The 26,829-nt window shown below is 57.7% G+C and overlaps 1 protein-coding gene across 13 annotated transcripts in view; it reads right to left on the reverse strand.

Annotated features, from left to right (window-relative positions):
- Positions 1-2,055: 2,055 nt before the first annotated feature.
- Adgrb2 (adhesion G protein-coupled receptor B2) overlaps positions 2,056-26,829 on the reverse strand; it is a 61,215-nt gene continuing 36,441 nt past the window's right edge. For 2 of the 13 annotated variants that reach the window (XM_060379477.1, XM_021636659.2), the window contains exons 3-30: positions 19,430-19,513; positions 18,987-19,151; positions 17,623-17,787; positions 16,815-16,979; positions 16,564-16,731; positions 16,364-16,465; positions 16,108-16,214; positions 15,061-15,255; positions 14,909-14,977; positions 14,722-14,830; positions 14,066-14,399; positions 13,240-13,345; positions 13,018-13,061; positions 12,654-12,780; positions 12,214-12,317; positions 12,017-12,119; positions 10,917-11,067; positions 10,670-10,739; positions 10,186-10,252; positions 9,953-10,038; positions 9,558-9,656; positions 7,404-7,575; positions 6,993-7,088; positions 6,659-6,698; positions 5,343-5,962; positions 3,401-3,436; positions 3,000-3,098; positions 2,056-2,538 (exon numbers count right to left, since the gene is read on the reverse strand). In XM_060379477.1, coding sequence (XP_060235460.1) covers positions 2,353-2,538; positions 3,000-3,098; positions 3,401-3,436; positions 5,343-5,962; positions 6,659-6,698; positions 6,993-7,088; positions 7,404-7,575; positions 9,558-9,656; positions 9,953-10,038; positions 10,186-10,252; positions 10,670-10,739; positions 10,917-11,067; positions 12,017-12,119; positions 12,214-12,317; positions 12,654-12,780; positions 13,018-13,061; positions 13,240-13,345; positions 14,066-14,399; positions 14,722-14,830; positions 14,909-14,977; positions 15,061-15,255; positions 16,108-16,214; positions 16,364-16,465; positions 16,564-16,731; positions 16,815-16,979; positions 17,623-17,787; positions 18,987-19,151; positions 19,430-19,513 — 3,869 coding nt within the window. In that variant the 3' untranslated portion in view covers positions 2,056-2,352. The remainder of the gene's footprint in view (positions 2,539-2,999; positions 3,099-3,400; positions 3,437-5,342; positions 5,963-6,658; positions 6,699-6,992; positions 7,089-7,403; positions 7,576-9,557; positions 9,657-9,952; positions 10,039-10,185; positions 10,253-10,669; positions 10,740-10,916; positions 11,068-12,016; positions 12,120-12,213; positions 12,318-12,653; positions 12,781-13,017; positions 13,062-13,239; positions 13,346-14,065; positions 14,400-14,721; positions 14,831-14,908; positions 14,978-15,060; positions 15,256-16,107; positions 16,215-16,363; positions 16,466-16,563; positions 16,732-16,814; positions 16,980-17,622; positions 17,788-18,986; positions 19,152-19,429; positions 19,514-26,829) is intronic. The other 11 variants (XM_060379480.1, XM_021636667.2, XM_060379482.1 and 8 more) reach the window with 9 other exon arrangements.

Consider the following 26,829-nt stretch of genomic DNA (forward strand, 5'->3'; position numbering starts at 1 on the left):
GCAGGGGCACAAAGGCACCGGAGCAAAGCTCAGCCCCTGACCATGGACCTGGTGGGTCTCAAAACTGTCAGGAGCCTCTGCTGATAGCTGTGGCTGCTGAGGGGGATCCAATTTCAATGAGAAGAAAGTGGGGTGAGGTGGGGTGGGGAGAATTCCACCTCCCAGTTTAGCCCTGGAGAGTCCCCAGGAGGGGCCAGCTGGTGCAGCCCGGGGCTGGGGAAGAAAGGACAGGAGGAGAAGGAAAAGCAGTAAGAAACCCATTAGAGATGGCAGGGGCCGGCTCTGAGAAAGGCCTGGCAGGAATGTGAAGTGGGATCTGCCGGCAGCACTGAAGCAGGAATTTGTTTGTGCAACCTTATCACCCCCTTCTAGGAATAGGCACACCACCACCCCCAACTTGAGCCCAGTGTCCCTCACCAGGGCTCCTAAAGAGGCTGCCAATCACAGTGCCTGGGACCAACCAGAGAATTTTCCTTCCTTGGGCATTTTCTAATTGGAATTCAAGAGAAAAATGTCTTCCCCTTTGGGGCCAAGGCAGCGTGGTGACAGGGGGAAGCCTTGTTTAGCCCAGGAGGTGAGGAAGGCTGCCTAAAGAACGGAGGGAGCCGGGAGGGAATGAAAGACTAAGACTCGGCCCATCACCCACAGCTAGCCTTATACACCCACGTCTGTCCTTGCCCTGTGTGTATTCCTGAGTGAGCAAAGTTCCCCTGCACCTAGCTGGCGGGTACCAGGTTCTGCCTCCTCTTTAAATGCACCCCGATTAGTCACTCACAAGCTGTGAGAGATTGGCTTCCTCCTTTTCCTCCTCCCACCTCCCGTGGTGGCCAGGGACCCAACCCTGTGCCCCTCATAAGCTGGGGGAGTTGGGAAAGTCACATCCCTTTCCTGAGCCTCAGTTTACTCATCTGTAAAACAAGGAACTTAAACACTGATCTGGAAATCTGATGAGTTAGTGCCCCAGTAAGCACTTTGTATAAGTAAACACTGGGGAGTGGACAGAGTACATAAGGCCAGGAGCACAGTTCTGGGAGGACTCTGTTCCACTGTGACCAGGGCCCATGTCAGGCAGGATTACAGTGGGATGGAGAAGCCTTGCTGAAGCCTGAAGAATCGAAAAAGTGCCTCCCTCAAGCCAGTTTGAGGCCATCAGCTGTGATAACCCACCCCAAAGAGCTGTCCCTTCTCTTTGTATTCTCCAGGGACTGGATTTGTGCTTCAGGAGTCCCCAGGGGTGGATTGAGATGGCCACATTACTAAATGACTAGGTTATCAAGCCACACCTATGGCCACTGCGGCATCCTTAGCTCCCGCCTGCCTGGAAGAACCACACACAGCATGCAGCACAAACCCTTCCGCATGCTGATCCTATGTCCCCTTGTCCCCGTGCCCAGGAACTCAGACGTGTGAAGAATACAATCTGTAGTGAGCCTCAGAGTCCCGCCCTCCAACACCAAACCAGCCTCGCTTCTGCACCCCCAGACCCTCTACCACACCAAAGGCTCCACCACAATCCAGCTCCTCATGGCTCCGCTTCGGCCATGAAGGTCAAGCCCCAAAAAGCTGAGCTGAAATGCTGCCCCCTCCAAGCCTGTGTGGGAACAGACTCTGCCTTTGACTGTGACCCTGAGCACATCACTTTCCGATATCTCATTTTTTTTTTTTTTAGCACAGAATGTGCAAGTTTTCCATCATGGATGCTGTGAGGAACTGAGGACATGTATGCGATGTGTCTGACACCCACCTGGAACCCTGTCCTGATAACAACCCAGTGCAAGCAGCCTGAGCCCCGGCCCTGGAGAAAGGCAGCCATGACTGGGACAATCACTCAGTCCCAGAGTGTCCTACCTACCACATTCCAGCTTCTTACCCCAGCCCAGAGCAGATGAGGGGTGTGTACGAAGGGAGTCAAGGCCAAAGACAGGGTCAGCATGCAGCTAGCCCTTCTCAGTCAGGCTCGGCCTGACCCCACTACACATCTATGGAGCTAGAGGAACGAAGTTGGGGTCCCAGGGCTGGGCTCTGCCTAGGCGCAGCAAATGATTCGGCAGCCAAATCCACAGAGTGAAGTTTATTCCCGACAAAGTTTCCCTCCCCCCTCCCCAGCCCAGGACAGGGACAGACAGGCTGGGGCAAAGACGAGGCTCCAGTGTGTGTGGCTAAGGGCCCTCTGAGAACAAGGAGGGGTCCTGGTCCCCAGGCCCTGCCAGTCTGGCTGCCCCCAGCCAGGCTGAGTCCTCGGCACCTCCTGCCCAGCCTCGGGAGGGGGAGGGGCGCTGGCTCCTGGTAGTTCCAAAGTGGAGTGTGAAAATAGATATATATTTCTGTGCAGTGGGCAGTCCGGCGTGGCACTCACACCTCTGTCTGGAAGTCGCCATCTGGCGGTTCTGTGGGCTCCCAGGCCGCTGTCCGGTGCAGAGCCAGCCGTTCTCGGGGCTTGGGGGGCAGTGAGCCCAGTGTCATAGATTTGAAGGTGCTCCAGCTTTGATGCCTCCTGTGCTGGGACAGGCCAGGGCGTTCCCCGGGGCTGGGTTTCTCCTGCGGGAGGAGCAGGGCGAGCCTTTGGTACCCTCACCGTACAGAGCGAACCAAGGATGTCCCAGGAGGGTTTAGACTGCCCAGTGTCACTGAGGTGTGAGGCGCAGTCAAATACAACTGCCGGGCTCCTGACCCTCATTGACTGCAATGGCCTTCCCCTGAGGTCATGTCTCCTGTCTGCCCGCCTTCCTTTCCAGTCGTGGGGAGCCCTGTCAGGGTTAGCTCTCTGTGGCACCCTCCCACCCCCATGCAACGCTAAAACTGCTGCTCACACAGGCAGGCCCTCGGTGAGGGGAGCTGCGGTTATCCAGGCGAGCGCCCCTCGGAGGCCGCCTCACCCGGGGGTACTTCAGCAGCGTAAGAACCACTCTAGCCAAGGACACGCTCCACCAAGTCTCACCCCACCTCAGGGACCAGGCACTTGGTCCCTGTGGGCCAGGGAAGCACCGGAAGAGCCTCACCTTGGTTGAGGACTGGCTGCGGTAGCGGTCGAAAGTGTGGAACTTCTGGTTGAGCTCGTGGTAGAGTTCCGAGTGCCGTTTCCGGGTGTGCATCACCTTCTGGGGGCCACTTGGGTGTCAGGAGGAGTGCTCCCCTGCCCTCTGTCCTGGGCCTACTGGCCCATCTGGGGCAAGGCTGGCGCTTGCTTCTCCCCCTCCCCTCCCTCTCTTTGTCTGTCTCCCTCACTCCCTACACCTGTTTCCGCCCCATAGTAACGGGAGTGGGGGGTGAGTAGGACAGTGGGGGAGATGCCAGGGAATCCAGAGGCTTGGTGGCCCCAGACTGGGCTCTGCAATGGGGCTTGGGATAGTTTTAGGGATCAACCTTCTGGGATACTCCCCTTCCCAGCACCAGCACTCACCTCGAAGTCCAAGTCTGAATATCGAAGCTTCTTCCGCTACGGAGCAAGAAGCAGGCCATGAGAAAGGGAATTTTTGCGGGGAACCTTGGGTCCCAGGACTGTATGGCACCTTCCCCCACCCAGACCCTGGAGCTGAGAATCCTTATCTTGTGGGCTAGCCCTGGGGTCACAGCACGGTAGCAGAGGTCTGCGATGCACACATGTGACGTGGCATGCTCCTGGGAGCACACACATGGATGTAAACACAGGTCAGCTGTGAAGAGGCAACCACCACGTAGGACCACACAGACCATGTGTGTTCTCCGTGCCCTGGAGTCTAGCGTTCTCTCCTGCACCGTGCTCCCCGCCCCCTCCCTGGAATCCTGTAGTTGCCCCACAAGGGGAATTTGGGCCTTCTCATGCCCACCCAAGCTGCCCCACCTTGCTTCATTTGACTCCCTGCTTCCTCATGCTCTTGTGACCCTCACCTGGTCAAGGCCACCAGCAAGGCCCCAACAAGCTCGGTGACATCCAGTGCCACTCAAGACGACTTCAGAGTCTTAGAATGCTAGCATTGAGAGGACTCAGGAGAGCAAGGCCAACTGTCCCAGTTAGATGGAGAAACCGAGACCCAGGGAAGGAAGGAAAAAGGACTTGCCACTTGGCCCCAGGCCCCTCAGAGGTGACGTCAGACCGTGAGGTGGACTTTCTGTAAGACCCAACCTGACTCCACTCTCTTGATTTTCCACCTGCTTCCCAGGGCTCCGCCTCCACCGTCCACCTTGCTTTTCTGTCACTAAGTCTTGCCCATCCCTAGCTCCACCTCTCTTTCTACAGGCAGCAGCTCTGCTTTCCCTACCACAGTGCTCCAGAGGCTCAGCAGACCCACGCCTGGGCCTCCACTGGGCCCATACTATTCTGGACACTCTCCTTGACCTGTCAAGCTTCTGCCACATTTATTACTACCTCCCACACAAGAAGCCCAGCACTGGCCCCTCCAACCATGGGCAGGTGCCCACAGAACAAAACCCACCCTAATGCTAAGCACACTGCCTCCCCACCACTGATGTCATCTTTTCTGTCTTTGTCAACGCCTTCCTGTTTTGCTGCCATCTGTGGCAGGAGCAGGCACCAAATGTTCGGGGAACATTTTAGGCACAAAGCTAAACTATGTGACCTCTCTAGCTGCTAACTTAATTGTCTTTGTGCAGAGGACAGACAGCAACTTTTCCAGGCTAGACACGAGCAGCTACTTGTGCAGAAGCTGTGACTCCAACCTCTTTATCCACATCCCCCTCAGCCCTCCAATTAAGAGTTCCAGAATGCCTCAGAGTTCTCCTTTGGGCTTCTACTGATCTACATGTTCTGGCCTGCAAGGGGCAGGCCAGAGGAAACAGAGGGGCTTCCATTTCCCCACCCCAGGCCAACTCCTGTGATAACAGCATCTTCCAGTTTTCTAGCACTTTCTACTTATTCCACACAGGAATCAAAGCAGAAACATCCCATTCTCCGTTGCTACAGAGGTCTCTGTGCTACCCCCGCTGACACACAGGAAGTGAGGCTTAGAGAGATGGTGCAGTATGCACAACATCTCATTGCCACAGGTCAGCAACCTGAGTCGGGCATAGGACCTCCACACGCCCCAGAGGCTCAGGCTCAGCCTCTTCCTTACCCAGTGGGCACCCGAGCCATGGCTGCGTTAACGGAGGGCTCATCCTGACCAGTCGCCCAGAGTGGGTATCGGAACACTAGTGAGTGAATTCATGAAGCTTCGCCCATTTGAGGCATTCAGACAATCCAGAGTCTTCTCGGAGCTGAGCTCTTTGAGCTCCAGTAGAAGGAAGGATACACCTGGCTGTTCCTTCCTGTCTGCAGCCTATGACTTAGGCATGGCCTCAGGCACACAGTAGGTAGCCTCCTCCCCTCCCAAGCCCCCTTTCCCCCCCGCCGCACAGCCCCTCACCTCAAGGGAGCCCAGCTTCATGGTGGAGCCAGGCACTGTACGGGGCATGGTCCGGCTGCGTTCCCCTGGCTCTGGTACTTGGCGGGCGCTGGGTGTCGGTGGTGGTGGTTGGAAGGTCATTCCATATGGGTTCTGGAGAGACCCATAGGCAGGGCCCAGCCCTAGACCGGAGTGCTCCACAGACAGGAAGCTGGGGTAGCCTTCAGTGTGGGCCAGCGTCTTGGCAGCCCGCCGGGGGGTCCCCTCAGGCCGGGCCCTTGGGGCCTCCTCACCCCCTGTCCCCCCCCCACCAGGCTGCAGGCTCAAAGTCCGCCGGGGCAGCACCATGTAGTCCCCCTCAGACCCCGGTTCGCTTGGCCGTATCCACGTAAGGTCCAACTGCCGCAGGCCACCCTCCCCGCACATGTACACAGGGTTGGTCTCTTGGGGTGGCGGTGGCTCCCCTAGACCTGGTGAGGCTGCCATGGGCACTAGGATGTTCCCAGGCAGTGGCGAGAAGCTGAGGCCACCCTCAGGGCCCACGAGACAGGACTTGGGCTCCTCGTCCTCATCCAGAGACAGGCGGGACAGAGTGCCAGTGATGGTGGAGGGGTTGCAAGTGTTGACCTCCTTGAACAGAACTGAGGACAGAGATGGGAGAGAGAGGTAAGCCCTAAGGAAGAGGGGCCTGTGATGACAGCCTCCTGCCCAGGTTTGGATGGGGACTGAGCTTCTGAGCTTGGGAAGCCTCAAGAGAAACTGAGTTCTGGGGAGGTGGTTGGTGCTCTCCCCCATACCAGAGAGACCAGAAAGGCAACTGGATCATGGGCCCAAGAAATGCAGAGCAGGAAAGCCAAGGCTTAAACTCCCATGAGTGCGCTGGAACATGACCTAACTTCTACCCCACAGCCCCAAAGCTGTCGGAGCGAGGTCTTGCTCTTTTCCATTCCCTAAGGAAGCATGTACCTTAGAGAAAGACAGGAGAGAGATGCCAGGAAAGCCACCGAGGTAATGAAAGAATGCAGCAGCCAACACATGCCAAGTCTCTGTGAACTACTGTAAACTCCATGGCCCCAAATTCGTGTAGGCCCTGTGCCTTCCACCTGACCCGGACGGTGCTTTTGTCTCCTTCCTAGGTGTGTAGCTGAGGCTTACAGAGGGGGTTTTGCCCCGAGGCAGTGGTGACTGGCCTTCCCAGAGGTAAATCTAACCTGTCCCTGTCTAATGTCAAAGAAAGAAACCAGCAGCCAGGTGTCCATCAGGGCTGCTATGACAGAGTGTGGGAACCCTGTCTTGCCCATGCTTAAGGACTTCTTAGTTCAATCTGATAGACTCACCTGTCTGACAAGCCAGATCCACGTCCTTTTCAAAGTCTGACTATAGGTTGGGAGGGAGAGAGCAGGTTGACAGAGGGAGGAGAGAGAGAGACACACACATGTGTCAGGGCGGGAGAGGCTCAGGCTCTTCCCTCCTGTTCCTCAATCCTCAAGCCTGAGGTACCACCCAGCAGAGCCTCAAACTGTAGGGAGGAGGCTGAACGTGGCAGGGGTTAGCCCAGCGCTACCCTGTTGTCAGCAGCTGAGCCTCAGTTAAACCCAGTCTGTGTCCCAGATGGGATGGTAAGGTAAGGAACTTATGGCAGGAGAGTTGTGCTTGGGCCTCCTTGCTCACCAGGATCTGCAGCTGCCCGTTCTTGCATGAGTCAGGGGAGTCTTCGCTCTCATCAGCCCGACACACACCCATTTGGCACTTTACCACGTCCTGGACCTGAGAGCAGGAAGTACCTGCTGGGCTTGAGGCCTCCATGTTACCCCCACCATAGTGGACTGGTTTCCCACCCCAGGAACCCCAGAGTAAGAGTAGAAGGAGAGACAGGCACCCAGCCTGAAGGTGGTGCCACCTGGGCTGGGCTTTCAGGGAGAAGGAGCTGAAGGGAAGCCCAGGCCTTCAAGGCTGCCCGAGCTAGAAGTGCCTGAAGGGCCTCACAACCAGGGGCCCGAAGCACCCTGGTCACCCTGGACCACACAGTGGAGAGAAGCCAGAGCCCAGCATGGGGTGGGCAAGCAAGAAGAGCCTAGCCACCTCTCGGCGCAGGAAGCAGTGCACAGCAGTGATGACGAAGCCTTGAGCAGAGTTGAAAACGGCAAAGAGAGCCTGGAAGAGGACGGAGCGGCGGTCTGTCATGGCCAGGACAGCAGACATCCAGGTAAGCGCCAGGAGAGGCAGGACCACGCAGGAACTCCAGAGGGAAGCCCTGAGAGGGACGGCAGCAGAGAGCGTGTCAGAGCGCCACTCCACAAGACAGGACAGCAGGAGCCTGGGCCTCCACTCAGCTTGGGGACTGGCAGGGCCCCGAACTCCAGGACCTCAGGAGTGTTTCCAAGCAGAGAGGGGCCACGGGACTGGAGGAGAAACAGAGGACAAAGACAACTACAGGGCCAGAGCAGGGGCCATGAGAGGTAGGAGGGATGGACGCACGGACGCAGCGGGATCAAGCAGGCACAGAGGCGAGATTGTGAAGCGGAATGAGGAAGGTAGAAACAGGAGGGAAGCAGGGGCAGACAGAAGCAAACGCGAGAGTGTCAGGCCCAACTTGCACCTTGGAAGCTTTGGAAAAAGACACAGGTCAGAGCCACGTCCCCAGAGATTCCAAGACAGCAGGCTGGGGAGAGGAGGAGCGAAGAACAAAGACGACCGCCACAGGAAGAGGGGTATGAGACAGACAGACCCCCAGACAGGAAGACCGGACAGGCAGAGCTTGTGGAGGACGCCACAGCACAAATCCTTGCAGAGAAGATGGGGCCAAGCCAGCCAGGTTGAGGCTTGGAGGAGCCTCCCGCTCCCGGTGATTGCTCAGAACCCAGGGCAAAAGCATTGTAGCTGGGGTCAGACCCAAGCCTATGTATCCCTGGCCTCCTTGCCGAGACAAAAGGCAGACAGGCTGCGGCCATCAGACTGGTCTCCATCCCCAACAACCGCTATAGCCCATGGGGAACAAGAGACAGAAGGGGCTGTCTTGCCCTAGTGGGCAAGGAGCCACTCCCAGCATCCCCAGTGGAGAGTCAGGCACAGCTCCAGACAGGACAGAGTGGCACCGCTCTGCAAAGACAGCCAGAGGCTGAGGTAGAAAGACGGGTGGGCAGGGGAGCCAAGACCTGTCCTATGGAGAGAGAGGTTCAGGGCTAGTTGAGCCAGGCAAGGTTGGGGTGGAGGCGGAGCCAAGAGCCAGAGAGGCTCTAATCACAGTAATAAGAGCTGCCATTGATTAACCAGCGATTCTCTGCCAGGCTCTCCACTGAACACTTTACATAGATTATTTCAGATTGTGATCAAAACAACTCCAGCAAACAGGCCCGGGGACTAGTATCCCAATTGACAGATGAGGAGACTGGAGCGCGCCCAGCTGGACAGAGAGAGGGGAGCTGGGCCACAGACCCAGCTTGGCGGCAGACTCTACGGCCCTTACTCTGATCTGCTGATTCAGCAAACTGGGCACACGGGGAGGTGGTACCCCAAAGCGGATGAAGCTCACTGCTCCTTGAGCATCGTGGAGCAGCCGCAGTGATGGCACCAGCCGCCTCCAAGGCCCCCTGAGGGATGTGACAAAGCTTGGCTCTCACTGGTTGGGTGGCCCAGCCCTAGTAGGAGGGTTGGGCCCAAGGCCTTTCTACTCTTGCATAACAGCGGTTTTAAGATTCTTAGCTTCTAGGCTGGGATGTCTCAGAAATAATTGCCTTCCTCCATGATGCTGTCTCTGACTGTGAGGTCCGAGGCCTCTGAAATTCAAGTCAAGATGCTATGACAGATAAGGATGCTTCTGTCATCCCAGCATTCTCCAGTTTCTGATTGTCCTATTCTAAGATTCTACCAGCCTAATTTGAAGGTTTTAATAGCTCAACGATTCTAAGGGCCTACGATTCTCAGGAGCTTCAGGTTGGTAGTGAGAGGAGGGGGTCTGCAGCTGTGCCTGTGCAGAAAATTAAGCCAGAGCAGGGGCAGGGACCAGAGAGAAGGGGGTGGAGGCGCACTGCCACAGCACCTTTGGAGGGAGTCACTCTCATTGTCCTCAGCCACCTCATCCCTGAGCTCCAGAGCATGTAGCAGTTAGGAAGGCCGGGGCAGGACAAGCTCTCCAGGGCTCTGGGCTGAGATCCCTCCCGTCCCCACCACGGGCGCTGCCCCCCCATTCCTTAGCCCCTGCCCATCCCCACCGCCCCCCCAGGGGGCACGACTAACATGGCATTCCTGGCCGAGGCTGAGCTGAGCAGGGGGCTGGGGACCGCTCCACACGCTGAGCAGGGGAGGAGCAGGCTGGCCCAGGGGCACCGCTCCGACCTCGGGGGCGGCACAGACACGGGAGAAGGGGGAGACACATGGGAAGCCGGGAAGTGGGGCAGAATGAGCCCCGAGAAGGGTAGGAGGGGAGGGCAGATGAGAGAGAGAGAGCTGGGTTAGGGTGGGTGAGGGGCCGCAGCTGAGCACTCCGGGTGCCCACCTTGCCTGCACCCTTGATGCCCCAAGGTTGGGGAGCCCGGGTGGGCATCAGCAAACCCTGAGTCTCCGAGGTGCACTCGGCTCCCCCTCCCTGCACATTTCCCAGGAAGGCTGAGTTGCAGAGACCCTCCCCTTACCCGGCCCTCTGCTTCTTGGATTTGTCAGAGACGCCATCTCGAGCCATGAGCTTGTTGAAGACGATGATTCCAATGAGCATGTTCACCTAGGGGGCCCGGTGGAGCAGAGTGGGGGGGATAGGGTCACCAGGTGCCCTCAGGGCAGGGACGTCCCCAGGTGAGGGCTGGAGGTCAGGGGGAGAAGGCAGAGGGAAGTGATGACCCCCTCCCTGGATGCTGAAAGGGACACATACCAGGACAATGACTGCTGCTGGACCCACAAAGGCATAGAGAAGGCCACCCTCTAGGGAGAGCCAGCAGCTGGGGTCGGGGAGAAAAGAGGAAATCAGATACCCAGAAAGCCCTTTCTCCCTTCGTCCGCCACCTCAGACCCTAGGCAGTCATGCCCACATCACCAGCAGATACTAAGACTCCAGACAAGAAGAAACAGCCAGATCTGGACGAGCTTGTTTCCTTTCCCACAGAGACTCACATCAGACCCCCAGAGAAAGAAAAGTAAACTGATCCCCAAGTGCGCTGATGCTTAGAAATGACCCAATCTCAACATGCCCCTTTACGGCCAGGGAAACTGAGGCTCCAAGATAAGGAAGTCTACCCAAAGAACTACAATAAGCAGAGGTCAAAACCTCAGCCCAAGAAGACCTAATACCCAGTCCAATTCCCCTAACAGACTGACAAGCCTCCCACCCCCACCGTCACCACAGGAGGCACACGTACTAGCTGGATGTACCATATCCTTTGGTGCGGGTAAAGCCAACAGACACAGCCACCACCAGGGCGGGCAGACCTGGGGAGGGCAAGGTTGCAGGTGAGAAGGCTTGCAGGGACACAAGGGGCCCCCCCATCATCCTCCAACCCAACTGACCCCATCCCCAGAGAGCTGGGCCAGAGTCCAGGCAGCACGTCCCTGGCTTCCCCTGCCACTCCAGGCCCTACAGCAGAGTCCAGCACTGGCCTCGCTCACCCCAGCCCAGGCAGAGGAAGCGCTTGCGAACCAGGCGGGTGCGCATCCGCCCGATGACAGCCAGATAGGATTGCCAGGCCTCTGTAAGCACCCAGCAAAAGGAGGACAGAAAGAAGAAGTGCAGGAAGGCGGCGGTCATGGTGCATACGCCCTGCAGGGAAAGGTAACAGGAGGGAGCGGCCCTGAGCAGTGGCCAGGGCGGGAGCTGCCAGCTTCCCACACTGGCTGCTGGGCCTAGGCAGCGTTGCATGGCCAGCCGCCTACCTGAGCCTCCCCTCCCCCACCGGAGCCCTGCCAGGCACCCCCGCCTTCCTGCACCCACACACAGCACGACACAGGCCTGGTGACATGCACACAGCACTAGGCATCCGGGGAGGCGGGCGGGCAGGCAGGCCACCCACGCAGACAGGAGCACTTGCCATGTCGTGGCCCAGCAGAACCACACACCTGGCTCTCACAGCGCTGGCACTGTGCAGAGGGCCAGGGCGGGTAGGAGGGACAGTCAGCATGGAGCATCCACAGGCAGATGGTGATGGAGGACTCACAGACAAGAGGTGGGGGTCCGACCAGTGCCTCCCTCCCAACACACATGCACCTAGGCACCCATGCACACATTTACTGATGGACACAGACACTCATTACTGAGTACACACACACACACACACACACACACACACACACACACACGCACGCACGCACGCACCAATGCCTTCAAGTATGCCTGCACATTACTTCACACACACCCTCTCCAACATGTACATCCATATCCTCAGGACATCCATACAAACATCCACTCTCAGGGTTAGAGAGATGGCTCTGTGGTTAAGAGCGCTGGCTAATCTTCTAGAGGACCCAGGGTTCAATTCCCAGCACCCACACAGCAGCTCACAGTTGCCTGTGACTCCAGTTCGTGGGGCTCTGACTCTCTCACACAGACACACATGCAGGCAAAACACCAATGCACATAAAATAAAAATAAATGAATCATTAAAAAAAACAAACAAACAAGAAAACCCATCTCCCCTCACTTGCAGGCATTCTCCTCCTCCACCTCCTCCCTTGATGCCTCTTCCCACACGCCCCCAGGAGCCTGCACCTGCCTTGCTCAGCACCCGAGACTGGCCCACGAGGATCAGGATGTTGGAAGCCAGGATGGACAGGCAGAAGTTCAGCAAGATGATGGAGCGCTCTGATTTTATAAACCTGACAGGGCACAGCGGGCAGGGGCAGAGGCATTGGCCGCTTGCCCGACCCTGGAGAGCTAGCCACCTCCCATCCTGCTCGGCGTCCGACTTACCTCCAGAAGGCTGCATAGATGGCAAGCAGTGTGAGCAGGGCCATGCAGGATACCGCACAGCCGATCACCAGGGGGACAGAGGGAGCACCTGCCAGCTCCAGCGTCTGTGGGAGATGGGTTGCTGGGAGAGGGCAGAGATAGGGCACCCAGTCTCCCTGTCTGACGCAAGCAGGCATGCTCCTCACGTGCAGAAGGGCACACGTGCACAGATGTGTTTACACTCAGTCACCCACGCTCTTCCAAACGTTACCAGAGGCACGCGTGTGCACACATGCTCGCACTCACCCGCTGTTGTGTATTCCCGAGCAGCCATGTCATGACTGTAAGCGACACCAGCTCCCCCTTCCGTGTGCAACCCCACAAGTACATCTCTACGGAGCCACGTCTGGGGTCACCCGGATAGATGCCCTGACCAGCCCAGGCACCCCCCTCCCACTCACCAGGTCCTTGGGTGGCTGGGCCAGGACAGCAAAGGTGGACAGGTGCTGGCACTGGCAGCGAGTGTGGGCCGCCTGGGTCTCTAAGGTCTGGCAGTTCTCAGTGTTCCAGTCCCCTGAGCTGGCATCTCTTGGATGAGGGAGAGGTGGCATGAACCCGGGGCCCAGCTCCGTACTCCCCAAACCCAGGGCTGACTACTGCCCAGACAGGCAAAATTCAGGACAAGGCTACATCCATGAAATGGCAGCAGGGAGCCCCAAGATGTGCTCTTAGAACCCTCAGGCCAAGGATGGCACCAGGGAACCCTTTGACCTTCTACGTTGGAGACTATTTCTGATGAGAGGCTCTAGGGTTGCCCCAACTCACGCTCTTGAGTAGTCCCAGCTGGCACAGTGGGGGTCAGTGGTGCCCTGGGGGGAGCAAAGAGATATGTAAAAAAGCCTAGCTCGAGTAGCACACTGCCATCATCCAGCCTGTCAGAGCAGCGGACAGGTCAGGCCCAGCAGCCAGCACAGAGCACCTCCCTGAGCTAGGCCGCCGGCCCCGCGTTGGCAGATAGCTAGGGTCCCCACCTGGGCCCTCACTCACATTGATGATGTAGGAGAGTTCCACTGTGATAAGAGGCTCAGCTGGAGGCTGGGTGGGGGGACGCACAGTCACTGTCATCACCCGGGAGGTGACAGCAAGCGGAGGCCTGGGGGACAGAGGCGGAGGTCAGCCCCTGCTAGCAGGTGTCCAGACTTAACTTTTGTCTGTCATGGCTGGGGACTGCCAGGGCTGAGGCCCGAGGGCAGGCGCAGAGCTCTGTGGGGCCCAGCACTTGGCTGGAAAAGTCCTGGACACCAGCACAGCCTCCAGGAACCGCCTAGGCGTTTTGGTTTTGTGGATCTGTGTGGGCACGTGTACATGTGTTTTCATGAAGGCAACCCCAGATATTGTTCCCCAGGCCCTGTCCGGCTTTCCTTCCTCAGACAGGCTCCCTCACAGGCCTTTCGAAGCTAGCTGGGCAGGCCGGCCTACAAGCCCAGAGCTCTACCTCATACTGCCTTCCCAGCATGCCAGGCTGTTTTATGCAGGTCAATGCTTCTCAACCTTTGGGTCATCACCCCCGAATGCCACAGAAAACCACAGACGTTCACATTACAATTCATAACAGGAACAAAATTACGAAGTAGCAACAGAAACAATTTTCTGGTTGGGGGTCCCCACGACATGGAGAACTGTATTAAAGGCCCCAGCATTAGGAAGGTTGAGAACCACTGGCATAGGTCCTGGGGACCTCAGGCTTGCAAGGCCAACACTTCACCTAGGCTCTCTTTCTCTTTCATGTTTCTGAGAAGTGACCCCACCCACACCCAGGCCAGGGGCCTCCAGGTACGCGCGGGCTGCGGGTGGAGGTCTCTGGTGGACTCACCTGGGGGGTGGCAGGATGAGGCCAAGGGTGCGGTAGAGCACAGCACCAATCACAAAATAGGAGGACTCATCTGGGTCAGCCGGGAGAAGGCGCTGATGGGCGTGGCCTGGGCCAGGGGGCACCGTTCCTGGGCCCCTCCCCCTGCCCGGGCTGCCTGCTGTGGCTGCCCCAGGTGTGGCTGGCTTCCCCGGGGAGGACAGGCTGAGCACCTCCTTGGGTAGGAAGAGGCGGTCCTCTGAGTGTCGCACCCAGTCCTTCATGCCCCTGCGGCCCCGCATGGGAAATGTGATGTCACTGGACACCGCTGAGATGGGTTCCCTCTGAATACTGATCACTGCAGCCGAGGGAGGGAGGGCAGGGCACGCCGAAGACAGGACAGGGAGGCGAGGGGCACACAGCGGAAGAGACAGCCGGGAGACACACACCAGGGAGACACACGGAAGTTGGAACCGACGCAGAAGGGAGGTTCACGAACGCGGAGACAATGGAGTGGAGGGAGACACACAGAAAAAGACAGGGCGTGGGGTTAGGGGGAGATAAAACAAGACTTGTAAATAAAAGAACAAGAAAGGAGCGACCCGCATCGCCATCCCTAACCCAGGGAAGTAGGGTTCTGATCCTATCCAGAACCCCCTCCCCGGCCTGCCTCCTTGTACCCAGGTTGTCCGTGACAATCAGAGAGCTCTGAAAGGCCTTGAGAGCATCACCCACGAGGTGAATGAAGTCTTCCACGACACGGAGCAAGTGCACAGAGCCAGGCGACACCTGGGAACAGAGTCGGGGTGAGGGCCCTGAGGCGGGCTTGGGTCTCAGGAGGAGAAAGCCGGAGGCCCGGCCCCTCACCTGCTGGGCGTCATCCCACTTGTCCTTATTCTCTGAGTCCACCATGAAACTCACCACCTGGAAGAAACGCTGGGGAAAGAAGACTGGGTCAGGAGGCCCGAGCCGCCCTGCGCCGCCCACCCCAGCAGACCCCGGCCACTGGGGAGCGGTACCTGCACATCGTCAGCGGAAGGGACGTAGGTGGCCCTCTTGAAGGTGTCGGTGACATTTCTCAGGATGTCCACGGAGAAGAGCAGGTCCCCGCTGTAGTAGGTGCGCCGCGCCAGGAGCTCCTGCAGGCTTCGCACCACCTGTGACATGCCCTCGCCTGCCAGCATGCGCTGGCCCTTAGCCAGGTGTTCCCGAAGCTGCGGGTGACATGCGTGCCCCTGTCACTGCAGCATCAGGAACCGGGTCCAGCCCTTGGCCTGCCCTCCCATCGGCCCACTAGGCGCATCCGGGAAGAGAGGGGGCATACAAAATCATAGAGGGACTGGTCTCAGGAGGCACAGTCCGAGGAGGGGTCAGAGGTCATTTAGGAGACAGAAGGGACGCAGATGTCCAAATTCAGAATGATATGCTGATTTGGGAACTGGGCCCTCCCTGTTCCTAAGGGCCCTTGGGCATTCTGAAGTCCACACACAGGATCCCTCGAATGCAAGCTCTCAGTGCAAACACATCATCACTACCCAATTTGGCTAGAAACAAGTACATGTAGGCCACATTTGTTGATCGCATCCTTACCCCCACTCAAGCCCTAGGCTGGGAACTGGAGACTCAAAGATAACTTCAACTTTGTCCCTGCCTTCAAAGGGCTCCCAGTGTGGCAGAGCACACTAAAATGCATTCTTTGTTTGTGTTTTGGTTCCTTGAGACAGGAGCCCTGACAGTACTGGATCTTGCTACATAGACCAAGCCGGTCTCGAACTCAGAGACCCACCTGCCTCTGCCTCTCCAGTGCTGGGTTAAAGGCGGGAGCCCACGCCCAGCTTCACTGCATTCTTAACTCTCCCTGTCTAAGAAGCTCAGGATGAGGGATTGTGGGTCGGAACGCAGAGGTATGTACCAGAGATAGAAGAAGACGCCTAAAGGGCCCTGACATATGAGTCGGAGTTTGCCAAAGAGAAACGCAGCTTATACTAAGGCATGGGGGAATGAACAAGCCTGTCAGGGCTTGGGACACATCCTTAGGGCTCTCCAGCCCACCCAGGCACACTCACTGACAGGTACAGGTATCGGTACTCGTGGGAGATGCACCGAGCAAAGCTGGGCAGTCCCCAGTACGCCACCCCCTGGGCACTGAGGAGGCAGCGGCGGCTTGCAGAACCTGCGGAGACAAGACAGCAGGGCCTTAGGGCCGAGGCCTCGCCTACTCCCTCCTGCACATCTCAGGGTGCAGTTCCCAGGGCTTGGGCCCAGATGTGGGCAACGGGGATGGCGGGGCACGGGTCTGCAGGGACAGCTGCCCGCCCTTACCGGAGGCATTGGGGGGACACTTGTTGTAAATGATCTCGCCCGCTGCCGCCTTCTTCCACGTCATCAGCATCACATACTCATCCCGACACATCTCGTGGAAGGCTGTGGGAAGAGGGTGGGGGTGGGGCGGGGCTCAGCCGGGGGGTCACACATGTGTCCCCCCCCACGGCCCCGGCCCTGGGCAGCTGTCTCAGTAGTACCTGGACACCTCTTCTCACTACAGGGCTTCACCTCCTCTCCCGTGCCCTCGCAAGGGTAGCCCTGCGTGCCGGTGGCCTGGCACATGCGGAAGCGACGTTGCCAGCCCGTGTCACACGTCTTGGAGCACAGGCTCCACGCGTTCCACGGCCCCCACTTGCCGTCAGCGGCTATGAGAGAAGGGGAGCGTGAGAGGCCACAGGTGCCTCAGGGGCCGGGGCTATCGCCTGCCACCCTCACACCGGGCACTCACCGGGGCAGTCGAGATTGCTGCACTCACGGGTGTCGGTGAGGGCGCCCGTGCACGTGGCCCAGGCTGGACCGGCCACGCTGCACTTCCTGCTGCGCTGCTGGGTCCCGTTGGCACATGATGAGGAGCACGGGCCCCAGGGACCCCATTCTAGCCACTGGCCTTCCACTGCATGGGGAGACACAAGCAGGGGTGGCCGTTGAGCAGGGCGTGGGTGGGGCTAGTGGGAACAACTTCCACGGGGAGATGGCAGAGCCTGCTGGCCACTCAGACAGACCCGAGCCAGGCCAGGCCATCTGAGCTGGGCATATGAAAGGGTCTGGAGTGAGTGAGTGGGTGGTGACCGGGCCTCGTTCTGCCTGCCTGTCACGAGCTCCAGGAACACACGAGACCTCTCCACGCAGCACCAAGGCCAAGTCCCGGCTGTGAGGTTTTGTGTGAGGATGTGGGGTGTAGCGGCACCTCTTGGTCTTCACCTACACCTAAGCCCAGCCCTGTGGCCACGGTGCCACGGACACCGGAGTGCTATTTACGGCAAGGGCAGCTGACAGCACGGAGGAATGGGTGCTGGAAAGCAGCTCCCTTCTGATGGGGTCACACTGTGCCAAGGCCAGGTCAGGGCTGGGTTTCACCTCCCATTGGTTGCTGACGGGTGTACTCCTCCGGTCTCCCCATGCGTGGTCCGGGCTACGGGAACCCCTCCCACCTCAGGGCCAGGGCACTGAGCCTGACTGCCTCCCCTAGGTCTTCCAGTTCCCCACCCCCACCCGGCTGGGCAGCGCCTGACTACAAGCCCCTTGGCTCTACTGACCCGGGCAGGCGGCCATACTGCAGAGTTTAGTCTGCAGCTCGGGACCCTCGCAGGCCTTGCCGCCGTGCTGGGGGGGCACGCAGGTCCGCATCCGGCTCCGGGACCCCCGCCCGCAGCTGCGGGAGCACAGGCTCCAGGACCCCCACTCCTCCCACACGCCGTGCACTGCAAGGAAGCACGTGGCCGGTGTCTGGGCGGCACCTTGGCTCCGCCCACAGCCAGAGCCTGCCCATCCGCCTACCAATCAGGAGTTCCGTAATTCTACGACCACTCCTTATTGGCTCCGCCCTGGCTTCTGTGGCCAGGGCGAAATGGCTTAGGGGTCCCGGGAGAGCCACCCCTTGGTGAGGACGTGGTCCCAAATCACGCAGGACAGAGTCTGTGGACACCCGGATAGGGTGAACAGGACCAGCCTGAGAAGCCAATGCTTTCCCTTTCCTGGAGGCCCAGGAAAACCCAGGAAAGGATCCAAGATCCATCCCTCTCTCTTCCCTTCCCACCCCCCAGACCCAGGGCCTGAATCCAACAGGGCAGGCCTTGGGGCAACGCAAGCGGCCCCCTCCCAGCCCCAATCGCATAGACACACAGACAGACACGAACCTCTACACAGACACTGACGGACACAGCGAGCTCACAGGCGGGGACACAGCTTTGTCCACAAGCTCCTGCTACCCCCGGCCAAACACTGAGAGGCTCCCCCCAGTAGGCCCTACTCTAAATCCGCTGCCAGCACCTCACCCCAGGGAGGCAAAGGGCAGGACTGGTTGACACTGCCCTGTCTCTCTCAGTCAGCAACTGACCCAGGCAGACACATGCGCTTCCTCCCTACCTGCCTGCAGTACTTGCATGTTCAACTGACTTAAGCCTAGCGGTCTACCAGAGGCACCCAGAGGAGTGGAAGGCCAGCCCGGAGCAAACCATCAGGGAGGACTTCGTTTTAAAATGGAGTGGCACATGTCTTAGATCCAAGGGCGAGCTGACTGCTTTAGCCAAGGTGGGGGCTGGGGCAGGAATAAGCAAATGCAGGGACTTGGGATGCTTGCCACAGGAGGTGCTGGTGAGGTCAGGACTAAGGGAAAGGGGAGGAGGCAATGTGCAAGGAACAGCCTTTGACTACCAAGATGGAGGCAACAGGGAGGTGAAACACCCAAAGTGCATGTGTGTTGATTCTTTTGTAACTCCAAGTGTCTCCTGCCAGGCCACCATAGTGCCTGGGTAAGGCCTGGTGTGGAGGGCAGGCAGTGTTTGTTGGAGGCGAGGAAGGGGTAACCGGTCGTTTAGGGAAGCTGTTACGTGTTCCGTCCTGTCCCAGGCGGGACCTGACTCTGCTGGCAGGTGGATGGGACGGGGAGGAGCGCGCCTACCTGGGCAGGTGGCTGAATTGTTGCAAGGCCGGGTCTCCCGGAGGGGCCCGCTGCACAGGGTCCCATAGGGGGAGGACACGCAGGAGCGGGTCCGCACCTGCAGACCCTGCCCACACGTCAGGGAACACACGCTCCACGGGGACCACTCCTCAGCCGCTGGGTCGCCTACGAGAGAGGGACAGCGTCGCGGCAAGGGACACCTCCCGGAGACTTTCATGGGATCATGGAAAGACCAGAAAGATAGGGGGTGGGGGGAGTAGGCATCAAAGGGACCCTCCTACCCTGACCCCAAGTGGCAGGGTCTTTGGAAGGCAACCCATCCCTTCCCGCAGGCTTCACATGGCAACATAACTGAGCTCCAGGACATAGACACAGACAGGCACACGCCAGCACACATGCCACCGGGCCCCCGCCACAGAGGTAGAGAGGCGGGCCCGAGTTACCTGTCTGCGCCATGTATAGCCCAGGCTCATCTGCAGACCTTGGCCACTGGGTTTTCACCTTCGGTTCCTCTTCCGGCTCCTCACCTGGAACACGGAGGTGGTGGCAAGGGGCTTAGCAAAAGCCAGCTCGCTGCTGCCACAGTGGTACAGAGGGCAGCCTTCTGGTCCTCGGCCTGAGGGCCTGGAACCAACTGTAGGTGATGCAGAGGAAGCATCGCATTCTGCCCCCTGCCCCGCCACCACCATTTTACAGATCAGGAAACTGAGGCTCAGAAGGCCACACGGGACTCATAACCACCTTGTCCACCTCTTGCCTCCACCGGATGGGACTGGAGGGCAAGGGTCAACATACTGAGTTCTGGAGAGGCGTCTGTGCCATCCCAAGCCACGTCTACACCAACCTCCTGTAACCCTCTCCCTGGGAATATGTGTCTGTCCTCTCTGTTGAGAGGTGGGAAACTAAGGACTAGAGAAATGACTCATCCAGAAATACACACCCCGCTGAGCCTGCAGCCTTGCTGTTTGTCCTCCCGGAACTGACCTTGAATGACGGACAAAACAGCCTGACTACCCCAGACCTGCTCTCGGGTCGTGGTTTGCATGGAGTGAACCATAAGCCTGTGGTTCAACACAGAACGTAATGGACTGTGGTGTAAAGGCTCTAGCTCGTCTGAGACCCAGGGGAGGGGTTGCTCAGGCAGAAGCCTATACCCAACAGGCCCTCCTCCCACTGGGCCTGGAAGCTTGGGCCTGCCCTGCTGTAGACAGCAGCTCCAACAGCCTTTCCTCCTGCTGCAGTGCCCTCCAAAGGCCCACGGGTTTAAGGTCTGGCTCTTGGTTCGGCCCTGCTGGGAGGTGGCATTATTGGGGGGAGCTTAGTAGGCCTTGGGGTTACCGGGGACAGGAGGGGATAAGCGGTCCTTTGTCCCCTCTTTGTGCCTTTTCATTCCTAGACACATTTCCACAGTGATATGCTACCCTGCCACAGGACAAGAGCTGAAGCCTCCAACCTGTGAGTCAAAGTACCCTTTCTCACAAAGTAAGAAGATAAACCTTTTCTCTTTATAAGCTGATCACTAAGGTCTTTGTTACAGTAAAGGCAAAGTGAACAGCCTCACCCTCGGGCAATCGGGCGGGGACAAGATGGAATGCACAAGGGATGGCCACACTCATAGTGAGGCCACTGGGCAGGCCGGAAGAGCTCAGCCCACAGTGTGGCCTCCCCCTTCCATAAGAAAGAATTGCTCTCCTCCTAAGTCTCAATTCTGTTTCAGAAAGCTGAGTCAGCCTAAGCTGGGGCCTCACAAGGCTGTACTGCTCCCACCCCTGCTGCTCTGTCAAGCCTCTACACCTAAGGGCAGCTCCTGACCAGGCCAGTAAGGTAGCCACCTCTGGAAGAGCTTCTGCCCAGGTGTGAACTGTCCCCAGCACAGTATCCAGGGCTTGCCATGTCCATCAGTCTTCAGCCTCAGGGGCTGTGCCATTTCCTGTAACTTCTGCACCACGTCGGAAGCCTGAGCACCATAAGGGCATCATTGGATCTCCCCTGGAACGTGGGCACTGGGGGCCAACACTGGTCAGCTATGTAGCTCTGGGCAGCCCCTTCCTAGCTCTGACCCTGACTTCTCTGGAGAACAGAGTTCATGGCATCCCAGCTTTAAGACCACTAACTTTAAGAAGGAAGCAAAACAGGAATTATGTGAACTGTGACATCATCTGCTCTCCCGCCACCCTAGAGCCTCCATGCTTCCTTGAGCCCTCATACAGTGTCAGTCTGTGCTGGTTATTTTGTTGTTGTTGACTTGACATAAACCTCCCAGCTATAGAAGAGGAGATCTTAATTGAGAATATGCCTCCATCAGACGGGCCTGGAGGCAAGTCTGCAGTGCATTTTCTTGATTAATAACTGATGTGGGAGGGCCCTGCTCCATGTTGGTGACCCGGTTGGATTACAGAACGGGCTGAGTTGGGCGTGGTGGCACACGCCTTTATTCCCAGCACTTGGGAGACAGAGGCAGGAGGATCTCTATGTGTTCCAAGACAGCCTGGTCTACATAGCGAGATCCAGGATAGCCAGGGATATGCAGAGACCCTGCCTCCAATATGAGAGATGATAGATAGATAGATAGATAGATAGATAGATAGATAGATAGATAAGAGAGAAAGCAAGCAAACAGAATGAACCGTGAGTGGCAGCAACCAGTCAGCATCATTCCTCCGTGGCCTCCGCATCACTTCCTGCCTTGAGGTCCTACCCTAACCTCCCTGTGTGATGGACAAATTGAAAGGTGAAATAAACCCTTTATTTGAGTTGATTTGGTCCGTGATGTCTTACCACAGCAATAGAAACGCTACCTAAGACACGGTCTCCAGCAGTTGTCAGAGGTGTTGGAGCCAGGCCAGGGGCTGTTCAGTCCCCTTTACCAAGCTCCTCTGTCACGCCTGCTCAGCCATCCCGGCCTAGAGCCTTGTGACAAGCCACTTTCTCCACGCCCACTCCCAGGCTGCCGAAGGCCCTAGAGGGAAGCCAGCTGGCCCTGTGACAGGCTTAAGGCTCCGCATCCTCTAGGTATCCAGGCTTCTCAGAGACCCTCGTGGGCTTCATTCATTCTTCCTTCCCCTCTGTGGTCCAGCCCCAGCCCTTACCAGCTCTTCTCCTCAAGCCCACCCCACCCACTCCTTCAGCTGTAGCCTCTTTCAAAGGAAAGGGAGACACTAGGGCACACAGCCCTGACCTGTAGCCACCCCTCAGTCCACCTTCCCGGAAGGCCTCATCCTTTCAGCCGCCTTTCTGTGAGCATTGCCTCTGCAACCCCTCCTCATAGCCGGTGACTGACCCTGGCCTCCTCTGTTCTAGGGGTCTCTCTCGCTGCGCCCCCGCTGCCTCCACTAGCTGCTGCCATTGGCTTCCATCCAATACTGCTGAGTGCTCCCCAGCTGACACTCCACTTTCTCACCTGCCACTCACTTCCTGGCTGGAACGTCACCTCCCCCGTTGATCCACTGCAGTCTCGCAGCTGCCCACATCTTGCTGCTGAAACCGCTCTTGACAAAGTCAACAGCATTCTCACTGCTGCTAAGTCCTGAGTACACTCCGAACGCCTCATCTCGCTCGACCCTCAACACTGTTGGCCCCGTTGATCTTTCCTGACCTGCCTTCCTGCCTTTCCGCAGGGGTTACCCGGCGCCTCCCTCCACAGTCTACCTACCTGTCACTTCTCATAGCACGCATCCACGGCTTCCACAGCCGCTCTCAAAGCTTAATGAACCCCTCTGAGACAGCCACCCCCCAACCCCCAGCCATCCTGCCCAGACCCTGGCATGTTCTGCAGCTCGGTGACCTCCTCAATGGCTTCATATCGGATCCTATTCAACACATCATCTCAAACCTCTCCCCTTGGATCCTCTCCTTCTTTACTGGAAAACCTCCTACTCAGCCTTAAAACCCCATCCTCAATAACCTCCCTCATCTCAGAAGTCTTCCTTGTTGACCGCTCCTAGGCAGTAGCTGCCCCCTTTCCTATGTCCCTTTCATCATAGATGGATCCGTTTCCTTCTTTTTAATTATTTATTTTTTACATGTCTGGGTGTTTTGTCTGTGTATGCACTGTATGCATATAGCGCCCCTGGAGGCCAGAAAAGGTTGTTTGGTCACCTGACACTGGAATTAGAGACAGCTCTGACAAGAGTGGCCATGTGAGCGCTGGGAAGCAAACCCAGGTCTTCTGGAAAAGTAGCCAGTGCTCTGAGCCACTAAGCTATGTCTCCCTCCCCTGGTTCTATCTTCTGTCTGCAATGCCCACCTCTCCCTTTGAGCCCTTTGAAGCTGTATGTAGTCTGCCCTCCTCCCGAGCCTCGAGAATGCCAGCCCCCACTGGGACCACCCTTAAGCCCAGCATCAATCACAGCCCGCATCCTGCAGACACTGCAATGGGTCCTAAGAGCAGTAGCTGCTCTGATTAGCTCTTGCGCCTGGAGGGCGTCCTCCTCCCAGCCTGGCATGCAGTGAAACACAACTTCGCACATGTCAGAGACCGTCTGACCTGTACCCTGTGGGCTTGCGTGGCTCCCTGTGGACCTCACATCCCCAAACCAGCTCACCAGCCCCATAGTATAACCAGGAGTGAGTTAGTGGCTTCCAGAGGCCACCCTATTTGAAATCAGTAGACTCCCCAACCCTGGCTTTGCCCCCGCCCTCAGTCTCCTGAGCTGGGCCAGATGGGTGAAGGAACAAGCCTGCAGCTGCATAGCTGGGTCCCTCTCCCGTAGCCTTCCTTCCCATCCATGCACCAGCCCACCTCCCTCAGGAGTAACCAGCAATTCATCTCCCCGCCCGGGACAGCCAGTTGTCCCTGAAGGGGATGAAGACAGATAAGACCGGCTGGCATTTACCGCCAGGAACATTTATTTAGTATGCGTGTACAGGCCCGGAACAAAGCAGGCCTATGGAGAGGCTGAGGCAGGCAGCTTCCAAGAGGGCAAGGGGGAGCCAGGAAGGGGGTGAACGCCTCCATAAGCCCCCCGCTGTCCTGCCTGTGTACATGTGTGTGGTGACACATGTGAGGACAGGCTTGTGCACGCCACGGTACACATATGGGGGACCGAAGACAACCACAAGTGTAAGTGCCCACCTCCCGCCTTGTTTGAGACAGGGTCTCTTGTTGTTCAGCACCAGAAGTGCCAGGCTTAGCTGGCCAGCAAGCTTCTGGGGTCTCCATCCCATCTCCCACTCTGTTGCACGATCTCACAGGGATTACAAATGTGTGCCAACCACATCTGGCTTTTCCACGGGCTCTGGGGATCCCAACTCAGGCCCTCGGGCTTGCAAGGCAAGCACTTCATCCACAGAGGCACCTCCCCAGCCCTAAGACGCCATTTGTTAAACAGCCCAGGGTGCCCATCACCGTGCAAGCCCACTAGCCCCCTCAGCTCACCCCCTTCACTAATGAGGCTCCTGTGGGAGAGAGGCTGGCTCCACACTCAGAGCCAGGCCTGCCCGACTTGGATTTCCTCTACGGAACCTCCCTGCTCTGAGAAGACGAAGCTCAGCCAGAACCTTCTTGGATTTCCTGCCTAACACCCACGGGGCCTCACACAAACCATGGTCCTCCCCTGTCTAATTACATGCTGTCTAATTGTTCCCCTGCACCTCTGCTCTCCCTCCCCAACTCTAACCCCTGCCACCCTAAGGGCCTAACTCTCCTCTGTGGCCTCTAGCGACCCTTTAGGGTCCTAGCTCCAGCCACATGACTCCCCTCCTGAGGAGGCCTTCAGTAGCTCCTCACTGCTGAAGCCGTGCTATAAACCTCTGGCTCCCATTGGCCTGTCAGTCCTGTTCTCACCTTCCCACCAGACAGTCAAGCATGCGGCCAGGGGACACCAAGCATGGACCAATGAGGACACCGGTTCTGGAGCCGGTTCTGGAGCCGAGCTGGTGTGGGTATGGCTTCCACCTCTGCCGCCATCTTGCTGTGTGCTCTCAGCCAAGCAGCCTAACCTCTCCGAGCTTCAGATTCTTCTGCTGGAAGTTAAGGATAACGCCTACCACATATCCCCATAGTGAGAATTAAAGATGTGGACTGTCTGGAGCACAATAAAAAGGGGAGCTGTACCCCTCATCATTCAATAACACACAGAGCTTATTCTCTCAATGCGTAGTTTGTTCCCTCCTTGCAAGGGGCCCTTCCCCTCTACCTCAGCCCGCCAAGTACATAGTAAACGTGGCCTCTTCCGAGAAGCCCTCCTAGACTGGCCACACAGGGAATTTGTGTGCGCTGACCCCCTTTCTGTGGCCCAGTTCTTAGAGCATCGTACGCTAGCTGCCAGTCCCCTGTTCCCACAGCTCCTATGACACCAAGTCTCAATCCTCAGTGCCCGGTAGCACAGAAGGCCTAGACTCTGAGCAGCCAGGCACCAGGAAACCACACAGTAAGCGCAGGCCGGAGCATCCTGGGGTCCCTCCACCCCAGACCCCAGGGGCTACCTACACATGACAGATGTTACCCTTTGCTCTGACTGTGGGCTGCAGCTGCAGATAGCTGCCATGCTGGGCTCCGAATAGTTCAGCACCCGAGACCTCTACGTCATGACTGTGTTAAAGGCGACCGCAATAACCACCGCTTCTTCGTGACTCCCAGAGCAACTGTCCTCCCCAAGGCTCTCCTTCCTCGCACTGGCCTCGGGGCCTTGGGGCACCAGCTAGCCCCCCTGATGTGTTCTTCCATGCCCTCCTGGCTCCAACAGGGCGTGCAAATCCCAGGGGTGAGAGAGGGAAGGGGTTTTTGAAAACTTCAGGTACCTGCCAGAATGCCAGACCCCCTGGGGGACTCTCCTCCCATCAACCTGAGTTGGGTCCCTGCTACCTCTCCTTGTGGCCACATCTTCCTGGAAAGCCAGGACCGCAGCTGACCCAGCCCGCCTCCCCCACAGCGGCCCCATCTTCTTGCTCCCTCCAAGCCTCTGGCCAACGGGATGAGGTTCCCGAGCCAGGCGTACATCTTGTTGCCTGGGACGGCAGTCAGAGCCCTGGTCTCCCCTCACAGCCAGCAGCTCTGCTCCTTATAGCGCCCTCCTCCACGTGACGTGACGGTTCACACTTGCCGCCCTTGCGCAGGCTGTTCCCGCTGCTAACAAGGCCCTTCTACAGGCTTGCACCAAGTGCCAGCAGGATGACTGTGGTGGCTGGCTCGGAAAGAGCCTTGTGGGCCGGGGCAGTTGCCCTTGGGGCGGCTCTCTGCTAGGACAATTTGCTGATTTGTTGGGGGCAGTCCTGTTGGTGCCTGTTGTCCTGTTGAAATGGGGCACAGTTTCTCCCATTAACGTCCTTCCAACCGCACAAAGGAGAAGGTCTCCTGAGCCCAGACTTTAACACGTACCCAACCGGGTGCTAATTTCTCTTTCTAACAAATGGAGCAGGAGGCGAGCAGCAGGCTAGAATTCAATACCACTGCTTTGTTTTCACCGTGGTTGTTGCTTTTGTTATCTTCTATTTCAGATAAGTGATAACTCTTTCCATTTATGATATGAAATCTCTTTTTAATATATTAAATTTAAAAGGCAATTCAATTTAAGGAGAAATTTCACAGGCTGGTAGATTCCTATTCATTCCTCAAAACCCACCTCATGGTCACCTCCTCGAACCGCCTTCCCACTCCTTCATAGTCTGATCCCCCTGTCTCCCTCCCCAGACTGTGACATCCAGAACACTAAATTGTGATAACACAGCAACTGGTTATTGGCAAGCACTGTGGTTTAGGCATGGCTTCAGCGTGTGTCCCAAGAGTTTCTGTATAGAAATTTAATCCCCATGGCGAGACATTAAGAGAGTGGAAATTTAGAGCCAGGCACGGTGACACAGGTCTGTAATCCTATGAGTGGGGAGATGGACGCAGGAGGATCTG

This window comes from Meriones unguiculatus, chromosome 3 (genome assembly GCF_030254825.1).
Source record: "Meriones unguiculatus strain TT.TT164.6M chromosome 3, Bangor_MerUng_6.1, whole genome shotgun sequence".
NCBI lineage: Eukaryota > Metazoa > Chordata > Mammalia > Rodentia > Muridae > Meriones > Meriones unguiculatus.